This window comes from Orycteropus afer, unplaced genomic scaffold (genome assembly GCF_000298275.1).
Source record: "Orycteropus afer afer isolate SDZICR_OR568_19922 unplaced genomic scaffold, OryAfe1.0 scaffold00058, whole genome shotgun sequence".
Lineage (NCBI taxonomy): Eukaryota > Metazoa > Chordata > Mammalia > Tubulidentata > Orycteropodidae > Orycteropus > Orycteropus afer.
The window spans coordinates 12940633-12968021 of NW_006921645.1; the positions used below are offsets into that span (position 1 = coordinate 12940633).

At 40.4% G+C, this 27389-nt stretch overlaps 1 protein-coding gene across 1 annotated transcript in view; it reads right to left on the bottom strand.

Annotated features, from left to right (window-relative positions):
* Positions 1-27389, bottom strand: part of DTNB (dystrobrevin beta) — a 511730-nt gene that overhangs the window by 30164 nt on the left and 454177 nt on the right. Inside the window, exons 13-14 of the mRNA XM_042780738.1 lie at positions 26418-26531; positions 12714-12810 (exon numbers count right to left, since the gene is read on the bottom strand). Of these exons, the coding sequence (XP_042636672.1) occupies positions 12714-12810; positions 26418-26531 (211 nt within the window). The remainder of the gene's footprint in view (positions 1-12713; positions 12811-26417; positions 26532-27389) is intronic.

Genomic DNA, 27389 nt, shown 5'->3' on the forward strand with positions numbered 1-27389 from the left:
CGAGGAGTTGAAAGTCACCCAACTGGATTTCTTTGGTTTATAGCCTTTTCTCAATATACCAATTGATGTTTATGATGAAAGGATCAAACAACTATGGAGCTGGAAGTTTACAGATAAGGAAACTGAAGTTCTTAAAGGTTATATGTTAGACAAAAAAAAAAATAAAAATAAAAAAGGTTTTTTCAACAAAGCTCTTTTGATCAGAAGAAGAATCCACTAAAAGTGTAATTCAATAAAGTAGATTTAAGAGTTAATTCCTTGCAGTCAATGTCATGAGACAAAGTGTATGTGAGCTGCTGTATGGAAAGTGAATTTGCTCTGTAAACTTTCACCCAAATCACAATTAAAAAAAAAAAAAAAGATTTAGTTTTTTCCTTTGGTGAGATAAGGTTATTGAATAGGAAGGGGAAGGGGAGAAGGTTGGACAAGACAAAGTTTTTTATTTCAGAGTTGCTTACATTCTACTGAAATGATTCTTTCCAAGATTGCTAGTACCTTTTATTGTCAAATCCAGAGGCTTCCTTGTCTAACTGTTAACTTTCTCCTTCTTGAAACTTTCTGGCTTTCCATGAGAACCCACAGTCCTGCTCCTTCTGTAGCCTCTCACTGCCTCTTCTTTCTTCTTTTTGGCTACTATGGATTCTTCTTAAGGCTCATGTTCAAGGCTTCAACCCTAATTCCATGTTATACCCTTCAAAATCTATATTGCTAGCCTTGTTTTCCTATTGAAATTCTAGGTGCATTTCCTCAAACATCTACTAGACTTTTTTGCTTGACTCCCTGGCTGTTGTGTGTAACTCAGTATGTCTAAAATCAGATCAAAGTTCCCTTCCTAACCCAAATCATCTCCCCATTTTCACTTTTCCTGTCAATGGTGCCCATCATTTTCATAGGTTCTGAGACTGAACACCCAGAGGTCATCTTTCACTCATCCTTTCTCTTGATTCTTTGCTCAGATTCAGACTGTAGCATTCTGGGAGAGGGAGTGTGTCCTAGGAACGCAATATTTTTCTAGTGGAAAAATTTCTCCATCTTGGTGTGTAGGGAATTTCCCTGGAGATGATGGAGGATGATCTTCACAGCTGTATGCATTCTGGCCAGGAAAGGGAAAAGATGGATATGTAGTACAAGAGGGAAATTACAAAGAGGGCAAAGAAATCTCTTAGCTTGTCACTGATGAGAATGATGAAAAATGTTGGAGGTGTCGCATAGTCCTTAAAGCTAGTTTTCCCTTGTATTCTCAGAGCGTAAACTCTTTGGAAGATTATTGTGATGACCTTTCCTTTTTTTTTGAGGAAAAAAAAAAAAAAAACCAAAAAACTATAGTAAAGGTGCAAAGACTGATGGATGAACACACTCTGTAAACTTTTACCAGTACACATGGGCAGCTAGCACTGACAGACTGTCTATGTACATATTAGGACTGGGACCCAGGGCCAAAGGTCTGTGGGTCAGTCACATAGTACACCACATTGATCACTGTTCACCAAAACATATCTGTGTAGTTTGCAAATTTAGGAGGGCAGCAGTGGTAGCCAAGGCTCAGGATACCACTGACCTGGCTTGTGTTTCTGTTTTTAGAACATAATTCCAACCATGAAATAACTTTCATACTACTGGAATTTGTGTAGGATTTATCTTGCTATCCTCTAAAAGGCCAAGTTCATTGCCTAGGATATATGTAGTAAAATACTGATGAATAAATAAATGAATGGCAATCCTTTGATTTTAGGGAAGAAGCAGACTCAGGTTTCTATTCCACAGTACACTGAGGTCAAGAATATAGGGGTCAGAGAGCACAGATGATCTGAGAGGCAAGTAGATCTGAATCACTTCCCAATTAGACTGTGTCCAAAAATTAAGCAAACTGGGAGGGGAAATGACCCATGAGGCAGATGCTGGAATCAAAGGACTCATCAACAATCTCTTTAATGGACAGTGAAGTTTTCACTTTATTTATTGTTGTATAGACTTTTATTTATTATTTGGTGAGTAGTCTTTCTCTTAAACTTACAAAATTAGTATCCATGAGGTTTGTTGGAGCCTTCATGGGTTTAACACTGGCTTACTAAATACTGAGTGCCCTTCCTCTGAGGCATGTGTGGTATGCTGTGGTCTGAGCTAGGGGCTTCTGGGAGTCAGCCTAAACCTGGCTTTCTCTGGTATGGTTGCAGTGGGTTACTTGTCTGGATCCCGGAAATCAGAAAGGGCATGGGGCAAGATTCCATGATATTCCAACTGAAGTAAAAAAGAGAGGTCACAAATTTGCCAATGTTTTCTTATTGGTGGAATCCCCAAGCCTCCTCTACCTGCAACAACTTCAGAGTGCCAGCTATGTAACCCTTCACTGTGCCAGCTATGTAAGCCTTCAGACGACCATTCATTATTAATTTGGGTCAAGGCCACTCTTGCAGGAGCCTCCCAGCCATATACATCACTGTCTAAATGTATAAATTCTAAGCCTAATGATGATCTGTATAGAAAAAGTAATGATCCGATAGGAGGGATCACAAAAGTGTTCAAGGAAACAAGCCTTCATGAATATTGAACTACTTGCCTTGGATAGCTCATCTTTTTGGTGTTAAGAATCTAGTAGTATAATTTTATGGTATACTAAGTCACCAGACAAAGATGTGCCTTTGTTCCTGAGACATTCAGAGTAGGACTGGGATATTGTTTGATCTAGATTGAAGTAGCCCATAGCTAAAGTGCACCAAGAGTCATAAACATCACTGTCAGCAGGGACCTGTTGCTAACTTAGTGTATGTTAGTATGTAACATGCTAGTGAATCCTATAAGCACATTCCTGGTGGCAGGCATTGCGTTTCTACTGAGAAATGCTCAAAATATCTTCAGATGATATACGTAACTTATAAATATCCCACATTTTAAAGATAATCTGTGTTAAAGAGAGGACAGTTTTCTTGTACATAATCAGTATCTGCTCAATAGACCAAAGCTAATAACTCACTCACTCACTCACTCCCGTCGAGTTGGATCCAACTCATAGCAACCCTTCTTTGCATTTGTGAGGTGGTATCACTACAGAGGTAGATTGCCCAACCTTCCTTCCGAGGAGTGGCTGGTGGGTTTGAAGCGTCAGCCTTCTGGTTAGCAGTCAAATGTCTTAGGCACTATGCCACCAGAGCTCCCAAAGCTAATAACTATTGATACTAATGTATTGGTTTAGTGTTTCTATTCTTTTGGCAACAGTGAAATTAATTTTTTTCATTCCTCATTTATTAAGGGCATTTCCGAGTCATAATTTGGTAGCCCGAATAGTTCTACTATACAGGAATACCTTGATCAAAATTTCTGCTATAGGTACTTGAGCCAAATACTCAAATACTTGAGTATTTTTGTCCCTTAAAAATTAATAAATTTGTTAACTCATACTGTCTACAACTCCGTATCTTATTAATTTGGTTAATACTTGTTTTCATTCAACAAATATCTATTGAACATCTACTTTGTGGTAGGCAGCAGGCTAGAGGCTGGGGATACAGTAGTGAACAAGGTAGCTAAGTCCTTTAATTACAGTCTGATGATTATCACAGGTCAGTTAACCCTAAGTCAACTGACATTCTCTAATACCTGAGCCTATCCTGAAGGGTTAAATCACGGCTTTAACAGTCACTCAGTGTAGGCTTATCGGGAATAGGCAGGCAATTCTGCCCTTAATTATAACCCTTAGATCTGAGAAAAGAGAAGGGAAAAAGAGAGGAAAGACCTAAGAATTATCAGTTGAAGTGCTAATGCCACTCAAAGTGATGGAAAAGTGGCTGAGGCTGAAGGCAGAACCATAGCACCAAAGCTTTTAAAGCCAATTATTACCCATTTCCCTCAAGTTGCCCAAAGGCCAAACTAATCCCTCAGAGAGCAAAGAAATAAAAGGCAAGACTATAAGAGAAAGTTCTCTGCAAGGAATTTACAGAGCCTGTTTTGGGAGGCATGTCTGGTAAATTCTTGGTTTCAAAAGCTTTTACAATTGTTTTATTACCCATTTAGGGTAATACATTTTGAAAGAGAAGAAATTAAAGTATACCAGACAAAACCTTGGAGGAAGAAAGGGTTACAACTTAACTCATACCTTTTTGTCTTTTACTGTTTAATGATATGAATTAAAGCAGAAGCTGTAGTTGTAAAAGCTTTAGCCTTTTCAGCTGTACCTGTTAAAAATGGTGCTGAACCATGTAAAGTCACTGAGTCCACATCTGACCCTCAGAGCTTAGCCTCACATGGGCCCAGTTTAAACTTGTGAAGTGGACAGAAGGGTATTTTTACCTAAATCAACATAGCAGCATCTCTTACCTCATACCTTGGTGAGGAGAGCTGAGGAAAAAACGTGCATCAGTTGATGCTATGGATGGTCCAGGGCCTTGGCCCTGGAGAAGTCCCCAAATCTAACATTAGTCTCTCACCAGGGGCAGACTGAGCAGTATGGGTTTAGCTTCTCATTTTGCCAACTTCAAGGGCATGATGATCTCACAAAGAATCAAAGATCTCTGAAATGAATGTGTTGTTATTTAATGCCCTGCCTGCTCAAGGCTAGCTTTAAACCGACCTCAGAAATAACAGAAGAGTGGTGGCAGATTTCTGGTTCTTGGATTACATGGAAATTCATAAAACTTTTAAAAATGAAATGTCTACTGGCAGCTCTGCTTTTATCATTAAGATAAATGTCTACAATGTCTGCCTTCTCCTGAAAGAGAGTTCTCAGGTAAAGTATGTGCTGCACTCTGAGCTGGCACATTCAGAGGGGCATCAGGAGATGGTACCGAAAGAACCAAAACGAAAACCCACTTGCTGTCGAGTAGATTCTGATTCACAGCAGCACTGTGTGTGTCACAGTAGAACCAAGCTCAACAGGGTTTTCAAGGCTGTGACCTTTCGGAAGCAAAGCGTCCTTGGTGGACGCAGTGAACCTTTCAGTTCATAGTCCGGTGCTTAGCCATTCACGCCACCCAGGGACTCCCTCAGGAGATGCTAGTCTAGGCTGTTGGAGTAGGTCCCAGCAAGAGGTTTCGGTTATAAAGTGCATGTTTGGGGCATAGAGAAATGAAGAGGTGGGGAACACAGGAGTCAGCAACAAGTTCAGTGATGCCCTCAATCAGCAGGAGATATAGATTAAATAGCAAGGAGATGAGACAGTCAGGGAAATGAGTGGGATATGGGAACAGGAAGGATGGTGTTTTCTTTCCTTTTCCTCCACTGTTAATCTCACTCATCCTCCTACTTGTGGTAGGTATTACCGGCATCTGTTTCTCTGCCACTTCTTTGCAAACTGGAGGATTAGACACCCCTGCCCCTTGAAGTCAGGTGTGGCCATATGACTTGTTTTGGCCAATGACATGGAGTGTGTCATTTCCTGGTTGGAAGTGTTTATTGGCAGAGCTGGACTCTCCACCTGTTTTGCTTTGCCCATGTGAATGTACCTACTATCAATGCCAAAGTGGCATAAATAAGATCAAAGTAGTAGACTTTGTATGAATGAGGAAACCAAACAAATCAAAAACAAAACCAAGCACAACTTTTGTTCTATTAAAGCCACTGAGATTTCTGAGTTGTTAGCTGATCCTAATACCATACTCTACCTTCCTTTCTGACAGTCTGTCCTTCCTCATCCCTTTTTTGTCTCTTTCTCTCACTACCTAGCTCTTCCTTTTCCCCTTTTCCTCTGATTACATTGCTCACTTAACTGGAAATAAAAGGAGATATAATATTTTATATTCCCGATTCTTAATCTACGGGAGCTCTGGTAGTGTAGTGCCTAAGGCACTTGACTGCTAACCAGAAGGCTGGTGGTTCAAACCCACCAGTCACTCCTCGGAAGGAAGATGAGGCAATCTACTTCTGTGTGATACTGCCTCGGAAACCCAAGGAGGGGTCGCTATGAGTCAGGTCCGACTTGGCGGCACATAACAACACAACAACATTCTTAATCTAAAGGAGCCCTGGTGGCACAGTGGTTAAGTGCTTGCTGCTAACTGAAATGTTGGAGGTTCAAATCCAGTCGCTGCTCTGCAGGAGGAAGCTGTGGCAGTCTGCTTCCGTAAAGATTACTGTTGTCGTTGTTGTGTGCCATTGAGTCTATTCTGGCTCATGGTGACCCAAGAGGACAGAGTAGAATCACCCCATAGGATTTCCAAGGCTGTAATCTTTCTACTCTTCCCTATAAGGTCGCTGTTAGTTGGAACTGACTTGATGGTGATGGTTTGGGTTATTCTTAATCATAGATAGACTTTTTAAAAAAATGAGTAAATTTTTTGAATTAAACATTTTATATTTCTTTCTAAAAAAAGCCCTGTGGTAAATTAAAAATCAGCTTTAGCTTGTATAAAAATGTATGTTTTGAAAACCTTACTATGTTATATAAACATATGGTGTTACTCAGAAAAAACAGCGCTCCCTCTGGAGCAGTTGCTGAACAGGAAATCAGTTACAGCATAATTAATCACTTAGCTTTCATTAGTAACTTCGTTGAGAAGGCCATCGGAGCTAGAGTATCCAGAAGCCTATTCAAGACTACAGGACATTTAAAGTTACCAAAAGAATTCCTCATTCTCATGCACACTCATTCATGATGTACTATTTAAACTTGAGGCCACCCCACCACCCCACAAAGTTGTTTCAAGCAATTAAAGTAGTTTCAGATACAAAGCAGCAGAGAATGAAAGAGCAGGAAAATGCAATTGTGAACTGCGGAATCATGCATATTTAAATAAACACAACAAACGTGTGCTGGAAAAAAATCAACAAGTTCTGATTTCAAATAACAACATGCTCTACCAGGTAAATGTGACTTGGACTTTTAAGCCATTTCACAACCACCATGGAAAGAACTGCTGAGAGTTTTACACATAACCAATTCTACAGAGATGGTCTTGTGCACAGAGGAGGGGAGAAAGTCTATCATAGTTATATGGGGAAAAGCCAACCATGCAAAAAAGGAGCAGGAGCCAGTTGGAGAATTCTGAAGTGCACTTACTGCCTGCTTCTGCTCTTCCTCCTACACGTGTTGAAGATTAAAAAAAAAAAAAAAAAAAAATAGGCAGAGGGAGAAAGGAGAGAAATTAATGCCCCAAACCAAAAACATTTGGAAGAAATGACAGAAGAACTGGGAAAACCAGGCCACCAACACCCATGAGTTCACAGATCAAAGGCCCCAACTACCATCAGAGCATGAGCAGGGAAAAGCAAATGGCAGGTGTCTGCCCCATCCAATTCATTAAGTGTTAACTTCTGGAGTTGGAAGGAACTTTAGAAATTATCCAGTTCAACTTCCTTGTTCATAGATAAGAGGCCTACAGAGCCTGAGTTGCCCAGATTCACATAACTTTTTAAGGTAAAGTGAAAGAAGAAGCCCAATCATGATTCAAAATCCCAATATTCATTCTATTTCACCACTCATATAGGAGATATCATTGTTTTGGTTCACAGAGTAGGGAAGTTTCAGAAAGCAGTATGTCATGTTTACACAATTAGTGACTGTGCTCTATGTAGTCTGTCCACAGGTATGAAATCATTATATTCTGCAGCAGAATGGGGGTCAGCTTAGGATGGGGATGGTGGACAGGGCAGCATTTCCAGGACTTAGAGGCCTGCCATGTACACTGGGAATTAGGAGAGGAAGGTTGTGTATAATTGGCATGGTGGTGTATGACTTAAACTCACACAAGTTTTTCACATAAAGCCTTAAAGACTCTGTCAACATAATAAGTAGGTCAGATATAAGGTGATGGAACCTCTTTATTGTTAACTAGTCAGTTGGGGTTAATAAACAAGGCATTGGCATCAACCTGATTTAAAGGAGATAGGTTGGGAAATCTACTGCCATAGTGATAACTGCCTCAGAAACCCAAGGAGGGGTTGCTATGAGTCAGATCTGACTCGACAACAGTGAGTTAGTAATAATACCTGAAGTATAAAGTGCAAATCTAGAACTGCTTATGTTGCCTAAAAACATGTGAGACTCTGCCACATGGGGGGAATCTAGTTAGGTGGCTAAAATAATGGCATAGCTGCTGTGATCTTAAAAATGTACATTCAAACTAGGCAAACATTGCAAATGAGGTTAAAACCCAAATCTGCATAATTCATCTGCTAAATGTATTTCAAAAGCAATACTGAGAAAATGGAAAATGAAAAATATTGGGAACATGAATTAGAAACTGAAGCATCAAGATATAACCTTTTCTAGATTAAATAGTAAATTTGAAGCAGATGTAATCCATATACTCATTAAGCAGGAGAAAAAATATAAGGGAAAAACAGATGCAGAAACACAGGTGCCTCATTGTCAGTCTACATTATGTCATTAAAACAATAAGAAGGTCCCTATGATAGTTAAGGTTGTGTGTTAATTTGGCTAGGCCATGATTCTAAGTGGTCTGGCAGTTATGATGTAGTTATCTCCCATAATGAGATCTGATGTAATATAAACACTTATATGATGAGATGTGCTATGAGCAGCCAATCAATTGAAAGGGAGTTCCCTTTGGCATGTGGCCTGCTTCCAATATATATGGGAAAGGTCTGGCTTTTTACTGGAGGTCTTCCATCTGGCTTATCATTATCTGGACTTCAACTAGTAGCCTGCCATATTGTCTAGCAATTTTGGGATTGTTGCCATCACAGTCTGTGAACCAACAGCCTGTCATTACCTGCCAATTTTGGGTTTGTCAGCCCCTGCAACTACATGAGGAGCTCTGGTAGCGTATTGCCTAAAGCACTTGACTGCTAATTAGAAGGCTGGCAGTTCAAACCCACCAGCCACTTCTCGGAAGGAAGGTTGGGCAATCCTACTTCTGTAGTGATACTGCCTCGGAAACCCAAGAAGGGTCACTATGAGTTGGGGTCCACTCGAGGGCACATAACAACAACAACAATAGCAACTACATGAGTCAGGAAAAGCCTCCAGCTTGATGTCTGACCCACAGACTTGGGACTTGCCAGGCTCTACAACTGCATGAGCCATTTCCTTGAAATAAATTTCCCTCTGTGTGTGTGTAAGTGTGTGTGTATGTATATAAAAAAGGTTCACTGGTTTTGCTTCTCTAGAGACCCAGCCTAAGACAGTCCCTGATACTTTTTGATGATGGAGATCAAGTCTTATTCACTAGTACACGCCAAATACCTAAATATGACACTAAAGAACTCAAAACTTCTTGGTTAAATAGACACATGATTAACTTTTACCCTGCCTTGTTCTTAAGACTTCTTTTGAATGAATAAACAATGTGACACTTCATATGTATGCATCTTTATCATTGATTTCAAATAAATAGATTATAAAGTACATAATACTTTACTGAAACAGTTAAATGAAAGAACTCCTTATGAAATGGAAATTTACTGTGTGATGTATTTTAATTTATGAATATCTGAGACCATGTGGCTTCATTGGCCATTTGACTAACTGCTTACAGCTGTTTTATGAGGGAATTAAATGCTAGCAGACTGAACAGCAATGAAAGCAGGACAGTCGTTTGATATTAAAATTAGGCACTTTTAATTGTGGGTTGGTGAGCATTATTTTTAATAGTAGGAAAACATCTTAGAAATTTTAATAGGAAATCAATGATTCAATATATAACTTTAGGTATGACTTTCTAGGTATGCATATAATACACAAATTAAGATTGTGTTGGATTTCTTTTAGGAAGCTGGACACTAAAGGCATGAGATTTTCAATTGTGAATTCTATTTAATGAATAAAATGAGAACATTCCTGGGTTTGCTGTTTGCAAATTTTTCCTCCCAATCTGAATGGCCTCAGCCTGTGAATGACAAGGCACTTAAGAACATGGCAGGGGATCCTACAAAATGGGGCCTGCTGCAGGGTCCTCTTACTTTACTCAAATTACAACTATAAGACAACAGCTGGAAATATAAAGGAACTCAGGGGTTGGGGTTAGAGTTCCAGGCATTAGCTTATTCTGCTTAGCTCTTGAATACAAGTGTCAGTGGTGGTAGTGGTGGTAGGAATACACACCAGGCTCAAAGCCAGGAACTAAGGAAATCTAACTGCTTATGTTGCTTGTTGTTGTTGTTATGTGCCGTCGAGTCGACCCTGACTCATAGCGACCCCTCCTTGGGTTTCCGAGGCAGTATCACTACGGAAGTAGGATTGCCCAACCTTCCTTCTTAGGAGTGGCTGGTGGGTTTGAACCACCAGTCTTCTGGTTAGCAGTCAAGTGCTTTAGCCACTATGCTACCAGAGCTCCCGCTTATGTTGCTTAGGATAATTCAAATGAAGGGAAATGAACTATGTTTCTTAGGGGAAAGACACTCCAGCTTCTCTTCAGTTTACATAAAATTTTGCCTTTTACCAAAATCACCTTCTCATCTGTGTTTGGATTATGTTTGAGAGCATTGCTCTGAAACGGAGGCTGGATACAGGGCTGGGTGGATCTCCCTATTATCTACTGTAGAGCAGGTGGACTACTTTCCTCAAAAGCAAGGTTTTGAAAGCCCCCTATGGATGTATCTGTTTTTGAGTGGGTGGCCTGGTTGCTTAGCTGGATAACTGGCAGTTATTAGAGGAGTTTGAGCCAAAACAAGACTCATTTAAGACATTAAATGTTTCTCAGGAGAAATCCTGCTAACAGGGTTAATGTAGAAACATGTCCATGTGAAACAACCCAAACACACAGGACCAAAGCTAAAAAAAAAAACTCAGATCAGGACTGAAAGAAATGATTGCCTTCAGCAAGTAAAAGTTGGTTTAAAACACAAACACTATATTTATCCAGGTTGCTAGTACTCACTAATGTTGTTATCAAGTAACTGGCTTAGAGAGAAAAAGTTGAAGAATAGTGTACAAGTTGGTATTTCCTTGGACAAGTACTCTTTGTCTAGACCATTCTGACCTCAGTCTGGATGATTATACTAAAATGAAAACCAAACTCGTGGCCAGAGTCCTTTCTGACTGATAGAGACCCTACATAACAGAGTAGAACTGTCTGTAGGGTTTCTAAGGCTATAAATCTTTCCCAATGCAGACTGCCTCATCTTTCTCCCAGGGAGCTGCTGGTGAGTTAGAACCACTGACCTTTTTGGTTAGCAGTTGAACGCTTAACTACTGTGCCTCTAGGGCTTCACAATTACCTTAGTCTCTCTCCTATTATCCTTTAGTTTCTCACCTTTCTAACACATTCTACATATTTCTCTATTGTTTTCAAAACCTTCAATGGGATGCCCCTTTATGACAGGATTAAATTCATCCATCTCATCCTGGCTTTTGAGACACTCCACACTTAGTCATTTTCACTCTGGTCCCTAATTCCTATCAACCGACCAAATACAGTGGTTTCAAAGCACAGGCAGACAGGACTTTCAGAATTAGCAGCATAAGCAAATGTGCTCTGGAAACAGAGAGAAACGTGGGGGTAGGGGTTAGAGTTAGGGGTTAGGCATTAGCTCATTTTGCTTAGCTCTTAAATATAGTCATCAGTGGTGGTATACACAGCTGGGTAAATATTTTTGTTCAGTGCCCAGTAAATTGGTCCAGGAGGAGCATTTAAATGCCAAGTATGTTCTTCTCTGCTCTGGGGTCTGTTGTTAGCTGTCCTTGAGGTGGCCCATGACTCATAGTAATCCCATGCACAAGGGAACAAAACACTTCCTGGAACTGCACTGGCGCCATGATCAAATGCAGATCAAACCACTGTGATCCACAGTTTCCAATGGCTGATGTTTGGAAGTAGACTGCCAGGCCTTTCTTTCTAGTCCATCTTAGTCTGGAAGCGCCACTGAAACCTGTTCAGCCTCATAAAACAAAAACAAAACCAATTGCCATGGAGTCAATTCTGACTCATAGTACTCTTATGGGATAGGGAAGAACAGCCCCGCAGGATTCCAAGGCTGTAAACCTTTATGGAAGCAGACTGCCACATCTTTCTCTGGCAGAGTGGCTGGTAGGTTTGAACCACCGATTTTTCAGTTAGCAGTCAAGTGCTTAAACCACTGTGCCACCAGGGCTCTTCTTCAGTATCACAGCAACATGTCAACCCCCACTGACAGATGGGTGAGGCTGCACAGGAGGTGCACTGATGGGCACTGAACTGCATGGAAGGGAAGAATTCCACCACTGAACCATCGGGGCCCTCTACTCTGGTGTCTAGTGCTTTTAATAAAATTTTCAACAAAAAGAGATAGCATGACAGGAATTATTCCTGATTTACTCAGGCCCCCAATATAGCAAATCTAGAGCTAATTATTTTATTCATAATATAGTAAAGTCATTGATTAGAATTAGTTGAGATGGGGCTTGATTTGATTAGGTTGATTTGCCTTGGTAGTATTTAAATAGGATATTTAATATTTGTTAGGTATTTAAGTGGAATGTTTAAAAATATTTGAAAATGTCTCTTAAGAGAAACTAAATAGTTGAGAAGTATTATTCACTTATACATAGTTAATTAATATCCTATTAATAAACATTCTTATTTATATGCATAACAGTAACTATCTAAGGATATTATCCTGTTTCTAGTTACTATTTTTTATAACCAGGCTTTACATTAATCTAGATGACTTTTATATCTCATTTGGCTAAGTTTATAGAGGTTATCCAGGCAGCGATATTCAAGCCTTTCGCCCCATCGTGTTTCGATATCACAAGGGAGGCAGAAGTGGCGGCTATGTGGAAAATGCACAAGGGAAGCTGAGAGGGTTGGGGCAGGGAAGCTGAAAGTGGGCTCTGAACTTACCTTCAGTAACTTCATTAGCCCTTCCAGTTGGACCATTAGCTCCCGCCTGCTCTCCTGTAGGGCTGACATTCTCTGCTCCAGCTCATCCTTCCTTTGCCTGTCCGAGAGGAAAGGCCCATCAGAAATGATACTTTGAAAATAAAGGGACCCTTAAAAATGGATCTTAGGCCAGGTGAAACGGGATTTAGACCTGATTCTACTATTTACCAGTTCTGAGACGCTCTCTGCTACCTCATCTCTCTGATACCTCATTTATAAAATGGGGATAACATCTATTTTGCCTACTTTTCTGTCCTGTTTTGAGAATAATATGTAAAAATGTTTTGGGATGTATATACTGCTCTGAATAAAGAGAAAAGAATTATTAATATTACTATTAAGTAAAAAATTTTTAAATTCTTCTTCTTCATAAAGTCAAATAACCTCATTTAGAAAGATACATAAGACTAGTTCACATTTAAATTAATAGTGGAAACATGGTATGAAAACTACGCAGGGAAAACAGTGTTCAGTAGTCGATGCTTTCAGCACCAGACAGAAGATTCTATGTGTGTCAGGGATCAGAATGACTCTTTGTCTAAGAGAACTCACATTCCAAGGCCAAGTTTCATTGCATCAATTCTAGCTCACCATGTCCACAACCAGACTTAAGACTTTATCTCCCAAAATGATCTCTCTCCCACCTTCCCAATCTCTGCCACTTTTTCTTCCAATTATCATGGCTGAAAAACTCAGTCCTCTCTGATACTTTCTATTCATATCTTCTATTCAATTAGTCAACCAATTCAGATGATTCTTTCTTGAAAATTAATGTCCCTATCTTCTATGTTTACATCTCTCACTTTATCCAGTTGCTCCTTTATCTCACACATGCTCCAGTTGCTTAGCTTAATTAATCCAGATTTCATTTGTTTTGGTGAGGAAGAAAACAGTGGAACATAAATTGAGAGATGTGAGATCTAATCCTGCCCTATTATTCACTCAGTATGCAACCTTGGACAAGTTACTTAATATCTATGAGCCTCAATTTTCTCTTCTCTTAAATGGGACTAATAATAATAATGAAAAACAAGCAGCAATATGTCAAAGGAGTATTTTGAGGATCAAATGAGGTAACAGATATGTAAGTGTTCTGTGGAAGTTAAAATGCTGCTCACAGGAAAGCTGTGTTTGTTGCATTACCCATGTAATCACCTCAATAGTTTCTAACACCACTGACTCCCGTCTGCCACAGCCTAGACTTATGCTGTCCTGCACAGCAGCCATTGGCCACACATGGTAACTGAACACCTGAAATGTAATTAGTCTGAACTGAGATGTGTTGTAACTGTATATTACACATTGGATTTTGAAAACAGGATTAAAAAAAATATATAGATATCTTATTAATAACCTTTAAAATATTGATTACATGTTGAAATGATAATATCTTGTATATATTAAGTTAAATAAAACATACTGTTAAAATTAATGATACCTATTTCTTTTAAGCTTTTCTAATGTGGCTATTAAAAAATTTAAACGACATATTAACCAAAACATAGTACGCACACACAAGAGAATACTATGCAACCCTAAAGAATAACGTAGACTCTGCAAAACACCGGATAATGTGGATGAACTTGGAGGACATTATACTGAGTGAAATAAGTCAATCACAGAAGAACAAATATTGTAATAGCTGCTATTGTGAAAAGGCAAGGAAAGGTTTATTTATATATGGAAGAAAACTTTCTTTGTTGGTTACCAGGGTTGGGAGCAGAGGTGAGGGGAGGGAACACTGCTAGATAGGTAGAGACAAGTACTGATTTGGGTGAAGGGAAGGGCAACGTACCAAAAGTGAGCGATCAACATGGTGGCACTGAGGAAGAGGAAGGCATAGAGAGGTGCATGGGAGGTACAGACAACAAAGATGAACTCTTTTGCACATACAGCACTGTGTTGTCAATGAAGGCAAACACTAATACATGGGTAGATAGATGGGTGGGCAGGCTGAACGATTAGGTATGTCTACGTAGGGAGGAGTTGTGCCCATGACCATGTATAGGGTTTGCAGACAATGTTTCTACAAGTGTATTTGTATGTTCTGTAAGAATTTACAGGTATATAGTAGAGCTGACAAGGGACAAGAGTGTAGTCACTTCTTGGCCACAGCCAGCCAGCCAGAGGGAGCAAGAAAGCAAGACCTGTGGGCTTGGGACCATGGTTGTAGAAGACATCAAGCTCAACTGGCATACCACACAAAAACAGTGTTCTACATTCTACTTTGGTGAGTAGTGACTGGGATCTTAAAAGCTTGCAAGCGGCCATCTAGATCCAAGGATGGGTCTTTCCTTGTCCAGAACAAAGAAGAATGAAGAAAACCAAAGATGCAAGGAAACAATTAGTCCAAGGGACTGGTACACCATGTGATCCTCAGCATATATGACTATGAGACCAGAAGAACTAGTTGGTGCCCAGCTACCACTGTAAACCACTCAGAGGGGGATCTATGTAGGAGATCCTGGATAGAATGGGAGAAAAATGTGGAACAAAACTCAAAATCACACACACACACACAAAAGGGACCAGGTTTGCTGGTCTGATAGAGCCTGGTGGAACCCCTGAGACTGTGGCTCTAGCTACCCATCAGGTCTGAAATTGAACCCACTCTTGTGGCTTCCAGCCAAATAAAAGACAGGCATATGAACTGAACATCTACATTAGGTAGATACACTCTTGGAGAGATCAATCATGGGAGAATAAAAGGGCTGTGTATGCACAGGGAGACAGCTTGGGGGGAGGAATGCATGGGAGGGAAGGACACAGGGAAGAGGTGACTGTGGGAGGAAGTGGGAGGAAAGCTGTTGCATTGTGGGAGATTGCAGTCAATGTCATGAAACAAAGTGTATGTAAACTGCTGTATGGAAGATGAATTTGCTCTGTAAACTTTCATACAAGTCATAATAAAATTAAAAAAAAAAATTTAAATGACATATGGGACTCCCATCATATTTCTATTAGAGAGTGCTACTCTAGACTCTACCTACCTTCCTATCTTTAGTGTCTCCTATTCCCTTTCATGTCTGGAATGCCAGTCGATGGTTCATTTTTTTTTTTCTAAATATTTTACTATTCATAGCTATGCCCACTTCTCTCCAACATATTCACTCATAAATGCTCATCCTAAACATCACTCTTTTTAGGAAGCTGTTTCTGATGTCTTCAGCAGGTATCAGGTCCTGCCTAATTAATCATTATAGAACTTCATGCTTCTCTGGGGCACTTAACTTACTTTCTCTTGCATTGCTGTCACTCCTTCTATGATATGAAATCCTTGATGTCAGGGGAAGAGTCTTATTCATCTTTTTATGTGCTGAAGGATTAAAAGACTATCATTTTATCTAGTCTGTGCTTGGTTAACATATAGTGAACTCAATGAAATCATCATTTGAAACCTTCCAAGGATTTCCTATGACCTATCACTTAATGCTCTCCAAATCTGGTCTAAATTACCTAATTGATTTTACTTCCTATCACTGGCATTCTAAAGAATAATTCAATGAAAGATTGAAAACAAACTCTTAGTGTCAATTCTCTTTTCCCTCTCTGAAATATGCCATACTTACTTGGGAAATCATGCTGATTCCCAACTCCACTCCACTTCCAATCTGACATGCTTTGTTCTAAACCCTATCCAAATCACACCTATCTTTCATGGTCTAACTTTACTTCTACCACCTCCATGGGTCTAATTGCCCCCAGGCTCTCTCATGTATATATATGTTGTTCTGGTTACCTAGTGCTGCACTGGCAAGAATCTACCACAAATGGGATGCTTGAAGAAACAGGAGTTTATTTTCTTACAGTTTGGAGGCTTCAAGTCCAAGTTCAAATTGCCAGGCTCTAGGGGCTGGGTGAAAGTCCCTTAACCTTAGGCTTCAGCTCTGTCTCCTGCTCCTGGCCCACTGAAGCAGGAGGGTTTTCACTCACACAGCTGCTGGCTGCTGAGGCTGACAAGCCCAAGGTTGACAAGTAAAAAGGCACAGTCCCAATGTTACCAAAACATATGGCAGGCCATTAATTCAAGTCCATTGAAAGTCCCAAGGTCAGCAGAGCATGGCAGGCTACTGAACAACGACACAGCTACATGCAGGGTTCAAGTGAGCCATAGGCTGGAGACCATTCCCGAAGCTTCTTCTTATATGCAGGAAGCAGACTTTATTCCTAAAGCACCTACTCAGCTGCTTGTGGTAGATCCCACCATGGAGTTGACTGCCAGTCTCATCATGGGGAATAACTACCACCAGCTTCCCAGCCACTCAACCAGGCCCACCAAGGTGACACACAACCTTAACTACGACATAAATATATATATTTGAACTGCCAGCCTTCTAGTTAGCAGTCAAATGCCTTAGGAACTATGCCACCAGAGCTCCAAACATCTCATATACATACAATTTTCTCTATATATATATATATATATATATATATATATATGTACTTATATTAAATATATGTCTTCCCCATACATATTTCTTATAATATCAATCTTACTAACATCATATAATATTACTTGTCTTCTAAATAATTTGTTTGCTTCCAAAACTAGATTATAAGGATGGATCTTTGTCAACAGCTTTCATAGGAGGCTTTCCTTCCCTGAATGCCTGAGCCTGACTGTGGTACTCTTTCTCTGTGCTGTGCATGACCAAATAATTATAACACAAGGTGTGATGGTTATGTTTGTATGTCAGCTTGGCTAGGCCTGGTAATCTTTTTCTTTTCTTTTTTTTACATTGTGATTTGGGTGAAAGTTTATACAGCAAATTCATTTTCCATTCAACAATTCATACACATTTTGGTTCATGACATTGATTGCAATCCCCATAATGTAGCAGCTCTCTTTCTACCTCCTCCCTGTGGTTACCTTTTCCCTGTGTCCTTTCCTATGCATTCCCGCCCTCTGAGCTTACTCCCTGTGCAAATGCTGCCCTTCTGATCTCCCATGGTTGACTGATCTAAGGAGTGTACCTAGCTGGCATAAATGTTCGCCTTCTATGCCTATTGTTTGGCTAGAAGCCACAGGAGTGAATTCAACTTCAGGCCCAAAGGGTGAATAGGGGCCATAGTCTTGGGGGTTTCACAAGTCTCTATCAGACCAGTAAGACTGTTTTTTTTTTCCCCTTCATGATTTTGAGTTTTGTTCCACATTTTTCCCCCATTCTATCTAGGATCTCCTGTTCTGATCTCTTTCTGAGTGGTTGACAGTGGTAGCTGTGTACCATCTAGCTCTGGTCTCAAGGTCAAGGGGTGTAATCTTTTACAGAAGCAGTCTGCCTTATCTCTCCCACAGAGTGGCTGGTGGGTTCGAACTACCAACCATTCTGTTAGCACATAAGCACATTACCCACTGTGCTACCAGGGTCTTTAATTTAGAGATGACAGAGGAATAATTAACAGTTTTAACATAGTAAATTTTCGAGTCTGTGAGTGTGAGTTAAAAGAAATAAATCAAGTAGTTTGGCCTGCTTAGGTTTTCTATTTCCTCTTAAGTTGTCTGTTTTTTCTTCCTGTCCATCAATAAAGCTAAATAATTTTCTTCTTAAAGGCATTGTATATTATCATTAGATTTGTTCCTAAATACCTAATTAAGTTTGTGTTGCTAGTATGAATGGGATCTTTTTTCTTTCTTTTTCTTAACTTTAAGGTAGATGAATTTACCAATTTCTTCTTTTATGGTTAACAACTGTGAAAATTATTTTCTATTCCAAAACCTTACGAAACTCTCTTACATTTTCTTCTTGAAGGTCTGAAGTTTTTTCTTTCATGTTTAATCCATCTGGTGTTGGTTTCTGTATACAGTATGAGGTAGAGAACCAATATGCTTCTTCCATATGCACAGTTATTCCAGCACACTTATTAAACAGTCTCTCCTTTCTTCAGCTACTTTTGAGATCAAATCCTCTCTGATTTCTCAGGCTTTACAGGTTCACTGGACTGAAATTCCTGCTTCTTGCTCCTTACACAACATCCTTAGATTTAGTCCTTTGCCTATCAAATCTTTGAATCCCTCCAGTTTAACTGAGCACTTTTAGCAGTCTGTGTTCTAGCAACAGTTAGACACAAGTATGACAAGATTTTTGCTTTTCTAGATATAAAATAGTCACTTATGTCTGAGCCAAAGTGGGGAAAAAACCCACATACATCTTATGTTGATAGCTTGGAGTTATATTGTGCCTGAGTGAGCAGCATTTGTTTTCCCATCCTTTCTAGTATAACATCAACTGGACTAAAATCTCAAATATGTGACAGTGGACCACAGAGCAATCAAATATCTCAGCCCAACTAAGTTAAGAAACTAAAATTAATTTTCAGGAGAATGGGAATCTCTATTCCTCTAATGATTTTCATCTGCACAATTTAAATTCTTTATGACTTACTTATTGATGGTATACTTCTAAACAGTAGGACACCTAATAGAAGAACAATAATCTCTATTCTCTAGGAAAAGAAATGATAGTTAAGGAACTAAGTGACCTAAGCCAAAGGAAGAGCAAAAACAGGTATTAGCTATGTAGACTCCCAGAAGATTGCACACTTACAATCAACCATAAGTTGATGTTACAACTTAAGAGAAAGAACCTATTATTCAGAAATCTACAGGGCTGATGAGAGTATGCATCAGATCACAAAACTTAGTTTCCAAAATGTGTTACTTACAAAAGAGTATACACACAATTCTCTAAGGCTGAGATGAATTAAAATCCTAATCACTTTGACTGGATCACTCTCATATTATGCTCTTCTGGGAAGTCTTTTCTATTCCCTCCAAAAGAGTTGAAGTTGCTCTCTACCTCAATTCTTTTTCTTCTCCCCTGTGTTATTACTATTATTTTTAAATATTTTATTGCATTTTAGGTGAAAGTTTGCACCATAAATTAGATTTCCATTCAACAATTCATACATTTTTCTGTGACATTGGTTATAATCCCTCAATGTGTCAGCACTCTCACCATTTCTATGCCATCTGCCTCACTTCCATTCATCCAGTTTTCCTGGCCCTACATGCTTTCTCATCTTTGTGTTCTTTTTGATAGATGTCCTCAACTTGGTTCCAACTTACAGCAATGCTATGTACAACAGAATGAAACACTGTCTGGTTCAGCACCATCCTCACAATCAATGCTATGTTTGAATCCAATGCTGTGTCAATCCATCTTCTTCTTCTCTTTTGCTGACCCTCTACTTTACCAAGCATGATGTTTTTCCCCAGGGACTGGTCCCTCCTGATAACATGTCCAAATAATATGAGACAAAGTCTCTCCACTCTCCCTTCTAAGAGCACTCTGGTTGTATTTCTTCCAAGACAGATTTGTTCATTCTTATGGTAGTCAGTAGTATATTTAATATTCTCATTACCACCCTAATTCAAAGCCATTAATTCTTTTTAGGTCTTCCTTATTCACTGTCCAGCTTCTACATTTATATGACTGAAAATACCATGGCTTGGGTCAGGTGCACCTTACTCCTCAAAAGCGTTTTTTTTTTTTAAAAAAAAAAAAACGCTCTAAGGAGGTCTTTTGCAACAGATTTGCCCAATGCAATATGTCGTTTGATTTCGTGACTACTACTTCCATGGGCACTGACTGTGGATCCAAGTAAAATGAAATCCTTGGCAACTTCAGCATTTTCTGTTTATCAAGATGTTGCTTATTGGTCCCATTGTGAGGATTTATGTTGAGGTGTAATCAATACTGAAGACTGTAGTCTTTGATTTTCATCAGGTAGTGCTTCAAGTCTTCTTCACTTTAGCAAGCAAGGTTGTGTCATCTGCATATCACAGGCTGCAAATGAGTCTTCCTCCAATCCCAATGCTGTTCTTCTTCATATGGTCCAGCTTCTTGGATTATTGCTTAGCATACACATTTTATAAATATGGTGAAAGGACATAACATAGACATGTATCTTTCCTGATTTCAAACCACAGAGTATCCCTTGTTCTGTTCAAACAATTGCCTCTTGGCCTCTGTACAGGTTTCTTTTGAGTACAATTAAGTGTTCTGAAATACCCATTTTTCCAATGTTATCCATAATTTTATATGATCCATGTAGTCGAATACCTTTGCACACTCAATAAAACACAGGTAAATACCTTTCTGGTATTCTCTGCTTTCAGCCAAGATCCCTCTGACATCAGTGATCATATCCCTTATTCAGCATCTTCTGAATCCAGCTTGAATCTCTGGCAGTTCCTTGTATGCACTACTGCAACTATTTAAAAATTACCTTTAGCTAAACTTTACTAGCATGTGATATTAATGATATTGTTCAATAATTTCTGCATTCTGTTAGATCACCTTTCTTTGGAATAGGCACAAATATGGATCTGTTCTAGTCAGTTGGCCAGGTAGTTGTCTTCCAAATTTCTTGCCATAGATGAGATTTGAAACTGGGAATTTCTTTCCAATTTTGCATTTGTTTGGTGAGGTAGCTCAACTGGTATTTTGTCAATTCCAGGAGCCTTGTTTTTGTCAATGCCTTCAGTACAGCTTGGACTTCTTCCTTCAATAACTTTGACTCTTAATCATATGCTACCTTCTGAAATGCTTGAACAGTGAGTGATAATTTCTTTTTGGTACAGTGATTCTGTGTATTCCTTCCATCTTCATTGGATGCTCTTTGTGTTATTCATTATCTTGCCCATCCAATTAATTCTTCAGTACTGACACTTGAGGCTTGAATTTTTCCTTCAGTTCTTTCAGGTTGAGAAATGCTAAGTGTGTTTTTCCCTGTTGGTTTTCTAACTCCAGGCCTTTTCACATTTCATTGTAATACTTGACTTTGTCCTCTCAAGCTGCCCTTTGAAATCTTCTGTTCAGCTCTTTTACTTCATCAATTCTTCCATTCTCTTTCACTACTGTATATTCAACAGCAAGTTTCTGAGTCTCTTCCTACAACCACTTTGTTCTTTTCTTTCTTTCCTGTCTTTTTAATGACCTTTTGCTTTCTTCATGTATGATGTCCTTGATGTCATCCCAAAATTTATTTGGTTTTTAGTAATTAATTTTCAATGAATCAAATCTATTTTTGCGATGTCACTAAAGTCAGTCAGGATATACTCAAGGTCATATTTTGGTTCTCGTTGACTTATTTTAATATTCTTCAGCTTCACCATTAACTCGAACATGAGCATTTGGTGGTCTTTCTGCAATTGGTCTCTGGGCTTATTCTGACTGATGATATTGAGCTGCTTCATCATTTCTTTCCACAGATGTAGTCAATTTGATTCCAGTGAGTTCCACAGGAATGGTTGCCATTTATTTTGATGAAAAAAGTATTTGCAATGAGTAACTCATTGGTCTTAAAAAGTTCTATCATGAGATTGGTGTTGTTTCTATCATCAAAGCCACAATTTCCAGCTACCTATTTTTCTTCTGTTTCCAACTTTCGCATTCTAATCACCAGCAAATATCAATGCATCCTGATTACATGTTTGATCAATTTCAGACTGTAGAAGTTGGTAAAAATCTTCAATTTCATTATCTTTGGCATTCATGGTTGGTACATAAATTTGAATAGTAGTTGTATTAACTGGTCTTCCTTTCAGGGTATGGTTATAATCCCTTCACTCACAGCACTGTGCATCAGGATAGATCTTGAAGTTCTTTTTGACAATGAATACCATACCATTCCTCTTCAATCTGTCATTCCGAGCGTAGTAGACCATATATTTTTTCTGATTCAAAATAGTCCATACTAGTCCATTTCAGCTCACTAATGCCTGGAATATCAATTTTTATGTGTTCCATTTCATTAAATTTTTGTAGATTTATATACTTTGTACATTCCATGTTCCAATTATTAATGGATGTTTCTTCTCATTTAGAGTCATGCCACATCAGCAAATGAAGGTCTTGAAAGCTTTACTCCATCCACGTCATTAAGGTTGACTCTACTTTGAGAAGGCAGCTCTTCCCCAGTCATATTCTGAGTGCCTTCCAACCTGGGGAGCTCATCTTCTGGCACTATATCAGACAGTGTCCTGCTGCTATTCATAAGGTTTTCACTGGTCGATTTTTTCAGAAGCAGATTGCCAGGTCCTCCTTCTTAGTCTGGAAGCAAAGCTGAAATCTGGCCATCATGGATGACCTTGCTGGTATTTGAAATACCAATGTCATAGCCTCCAACATCACAGCAACACACAAGCCACCACAGTGACAAACTGACAGATAACTGGTGGTCCCCATCTGTGCTTTTGTGTAAATGCTGATTGTTTCGTCTCCTATAGTTGATTGTTTAAAGGAGCATGTTCCTCACAGGTGTTATTGTTTATTTTACAGGCCAATCCATTATTTGGTTGAAAGGTGTCTTCCAGAAATGGCTTCAGTTCCAGAGTAAAAGGGCATATTAGAGCAAACAGTTTCGAAGGTTCCTCTAGTGTCTGTAAGTCCAATAAGTCCGATCTTTTTTTTTTTTTTTAAATTGTGATTTGGGTGAAAGTATACAGAGCAAATTCACTTTCAATATAGCAGTTCACACACAGTCTCATGACACTGACTACAATTTACCCCAATGCACAGCTCCCTTCCCACTTCCTCCTAATAGTTACCTCTTCCCTGTGTCCATCCCTCCATGCACTCCTGTCCCCTGAGCTGTCTCCCTATGCATAAAAAGCCCTTCTGTCTCCCATGATTGTCCCCTCCAAGGAGTGTATCTACTTCAGGTAAATGTTCAACTCATATGCCTGTCTTTTGTTTGGCTGGAAGCCACAGGAGTGGGTTCAATTCCAGACCTGAACGGCAGCTAGGGGTCATAGTCTCAGTAGTTATACCAGGCTCTATCAGACCAGCAAACCTGGTCCCCCCCCCCCTTTTTTTGTCCCAAATGGTTTCGAGTTTTGTTTCACATTGTTCTCTCTCTCTATCCAGGATCTCCTACATAGATCCCTCTCTGAGTGGTTGACAGTGGTAGCCGGGCACTACCTAGTTCTTCTGGTCTCATAGTTGTATAGGCTGTGGATCGCATGGTGTACCAGTGCTTGGACTAATAGTTTCCATGTGTTCTGGTTACCTAGGGCTGCTCTGACAAGAAATATACCACAAATGGGATGGCCTTAACAAACAGGAGTTTATTCTTATAATTTGGGGGCTTTAAGTCCAATTCAAAGTGCCAGACTCTAGGGGCTAGGTGAAAGCCCCTCAACCTTGGGGTCCAGCTCTGCCTCTTGCTCCTGGCCCACTGGAGCTAGAGGCATTTCTTCACTCAAACAGCTGCTGGCTGTTGAGGTTGGAAGCCCCAAGGTTGACAAGTAAAAAGGCATAGTCCTGATGTTACCAGACCACACGGCAGGCCATTAGCTTAAGTCCATTGTAAGTCCCAAGGTTGGCAAAGCATGGCAGGCTGCTGAGCAATGACACGGCTACATGCAGGGTCCAAGTGTGCCATAGGCTAGAGACCATTCCCAAGGCTTCTTCTTATATACAGGAAGCAGACCACGTACCCAAAGGCAGCTACTCAGCTGCTTGTGGTAGATCGCACCATGGAGTTGATTGCCAGTCTCCTCATGGGGATTAACTACCACCAGCTGCCCAGCCACTCAACCAGGCCCAGCCAAGTTGATACACAAACCAAACTACCACAATTCCACCCCTTGTCAACTTGGCATCTGTACAAATCTTTATTGGGTGGCATCTGTACAGGTCTCCTCACTGGGTGGCTCCAGTCTCCTAATGCCTCTAAGTGGCAACCTCACCCCTTTCGCCTGGCAGGCCCCATTTCTTTCCCTCTTGGGCATGGCAGCCCCACCCCCTTACTCTTGGGCAGTGGTATGGCTCCATCCCACTGGTTCACATGAACGAGCAGCCCCACACTCCAGAACCAAGTTGGTGAAGGCCTGGTTCTAGGGGCCTGTGATTGTTCCATCCCCAAAGGCCATGGTCCTCCTACCCTTTCAGGCTGAGGCAGCTCTGCTTCCATTTCCTTGGTCTCCACTTCTGTTTCCATATTTTAGGTATCTGTCAGAGCAGCACCCCACTCTCTTGGTACCAAATTCTGTTCTGGTTACCTAGGGCAGCTCTGACAAGAAATATACCACAAATGGGATGGCCTTAACAAGCAGTTTATTCTTATATTTGGAGGCTAGAAGCCCAAGTTCTAAGTGCCAGGTTCTAGGGGCTAGGTGAAAGCCCCTCAACCTTGGGGTCCAGCTCTGCCTCCTGCTCCCGGCCCACTGGAGCTAAAGGCATTTCTTCACTCAAACAGCTACTGGCTGCTGAGGCGGGAAGTCCCAAGGTTGACAAGTAAAAAGGCATAGTCCCGATGTTACCAGACCACATGGCAGGCCATTAGCTTAAGTCCATTGTAAGTCCCAAGGGCAGCAGAACACAGCAGGCTGCTGAGCAACGACATGGCTACATGCAGGGTCCAAGCATGCCATAGGCTAGAGACCGTTCCCAAGGCTTCTCCTTATATTCAGGAAGCAGACCACATATCCAAAGGCAGCTACCCAGCTGTTTGTGGTAGATCCCACCATGGAGTTGATTGCCAATCTCCTCATGGGGATTAACTACCACCAGCTGCCCAGCCACTCAACCAGGCCCAGCCAAGTTGACACACAAACAAAACTACCACACCATGAATCTTTGGTTTTCCTCATTCTTTTTTGCTCTGGACGAGCAGAGACCCATTGTAGCATCTAGATGGCTGCTTGCAAGAGATTCCAGTCGCTACTCACCTAAGTAGGAGATGGAGCAATGTTTTGTGTAGTATGTTATGCCAATTGAGCTTGATGTCCCCTGTGACTATGGTCCTGAGCCCACAGGTTCAACTGCTCGCTCCCTCTGGGTAGCTGGATGTGACCAAGAAGTTACTACAATCTTGTCCCTTGTCAGCTCTACTATACAGTCTGGTCTTTTTTTTTTAGTTTTGTTCTGCATTTTTCTCCCATTCTAACTGGGACTTTCTATCGTATCCTGGGTCAGAACTATTGGTAGTTGTGCGAGACACCATCTAGTTCTTCTGGTCTCAGGCTAGAAGATGCTGTGGGTTGTGGGTGGGCCTTTAGTCCTGTGGCTAATTTCTCCCTTGAGTGCTTGGTTTCCTTTACTCTCCTTTGCTCCTGATGGGAAGAGACCAATAGCTGTATCTTGGATTCTCTATCTCAATTCTGATCTACTTCCTTAGTTCCTCTCTTCCTAAGATATTTGTATTTATGTTGAAGTAGGAAGGCATCATAACCATGGTACAAGGGACTCCCACTTGATTTCATGTTTCAGATGATGTGGGTATGAAGCACTCTTCTCTTCAGCGGGGACTTGCTCTGTGTATGAAGTCCCATGGGAATATAGTCATAGGAAAGAGACAGCACTACTCTTGCCAAGAGTCTCTTAAGTCAGATTAATTAGCAAGGTAAGAAGATGAACTATAGCACATGGTTTTCTTAAAGCATTCTCAAAAATATTAACACTGCACTGTTGGCCCTGGAGCTGGGAGACTGGTATTTAACTAGCTCTGTAATGATGGTTGAAGTTCCCAGAGTGGTTAATAGTGGAACCCAAATATATGAAGCAATAACTGAATGAGTAACTGTCTTGAGCTGTCTGTTCTAATAGGACTAACTATATTGATAAATTGATCCTATCCCATTAATTTGGTTTCCTGAGAAAAATATTCCTACAGAAGTAGATTACAGTTTGGGGACAATGGTGTAGCATTCGGACTTACCTCAGGAGCCGCAGCTCTGCCAGCAATGTGGGATTCTGCTGGGCCTTCTCAGGAGTGGGTTGGGAGGCCTGCTCATGTTCCAGACGTAGACGCTGAATCTCTTGCAGGATCTCTCTGAGGAGGGATGGGTGAAAGGAAGATGTGTTTGTAGTGCTTCACAGCTCTTTCTCCCTCCTCTGTTAGAAGTCACTCCTCCAGCAGCGCCTTTCCTACCAGTCTTGTTCTGATTGCTTCCAAATGATCAAAATGTGAAATAGCACCTTCTTATCACTGCTTCACTTGAAATTTCCTCAATGAAATAATCTTTCACAACAAAAAAGCTACATAAGAATAGTCTTCTCAAAAACTTGAAAATCTCCATGGAAGGAAAATGACAACTAGAATATGTCATTTTCTTCCTCTCCAGGGAGAAAAGAATTCCTTCCAACCTCCTAATGCAGGTCCTATGCTAACTGCCTGTCTCCCTGACTGCTGGATGATTACCATTTCTTCTGCTTTTGCTTATTACATTATATCCAATATCCTTGTCTTGGTTTCTACCTTTCAGTGAATGATGGTGTGTTGTTGGTTCTCCATCTTTTCTTCCCCCCCTCTGATGCCCTGTGGTCGATTGCTCCAAGGCATGCATCTCCATAGAGTATGTGGGTGCATCACCCTGGGTTGAGTGGTCTGTGTGTACGTCATGTTTACTATTGGGCTGAGAGCCAGCCCCTGGGAGTGAGTTTTATTCCAGGCTCAAAGTGTATCCCAGGACCATAGTATTGGGGTCCTTCCAGACTCTATCCAACCAGTAATTCTGGTCATTGTGTTTTTAGATTTTGTTCCACGTTTTTCCTCCCACTCTATTCAAGATCTCCAGTTTTGATCCTTTCCCGAGTTGTTGTTGTTGTTGTTGTTTGCCGTCGAGTCGGCCCCGACTCATAGCGACCCCTCCTTGGGTTTCTGAGGCAGTATCACTACGAAGTAGGATTG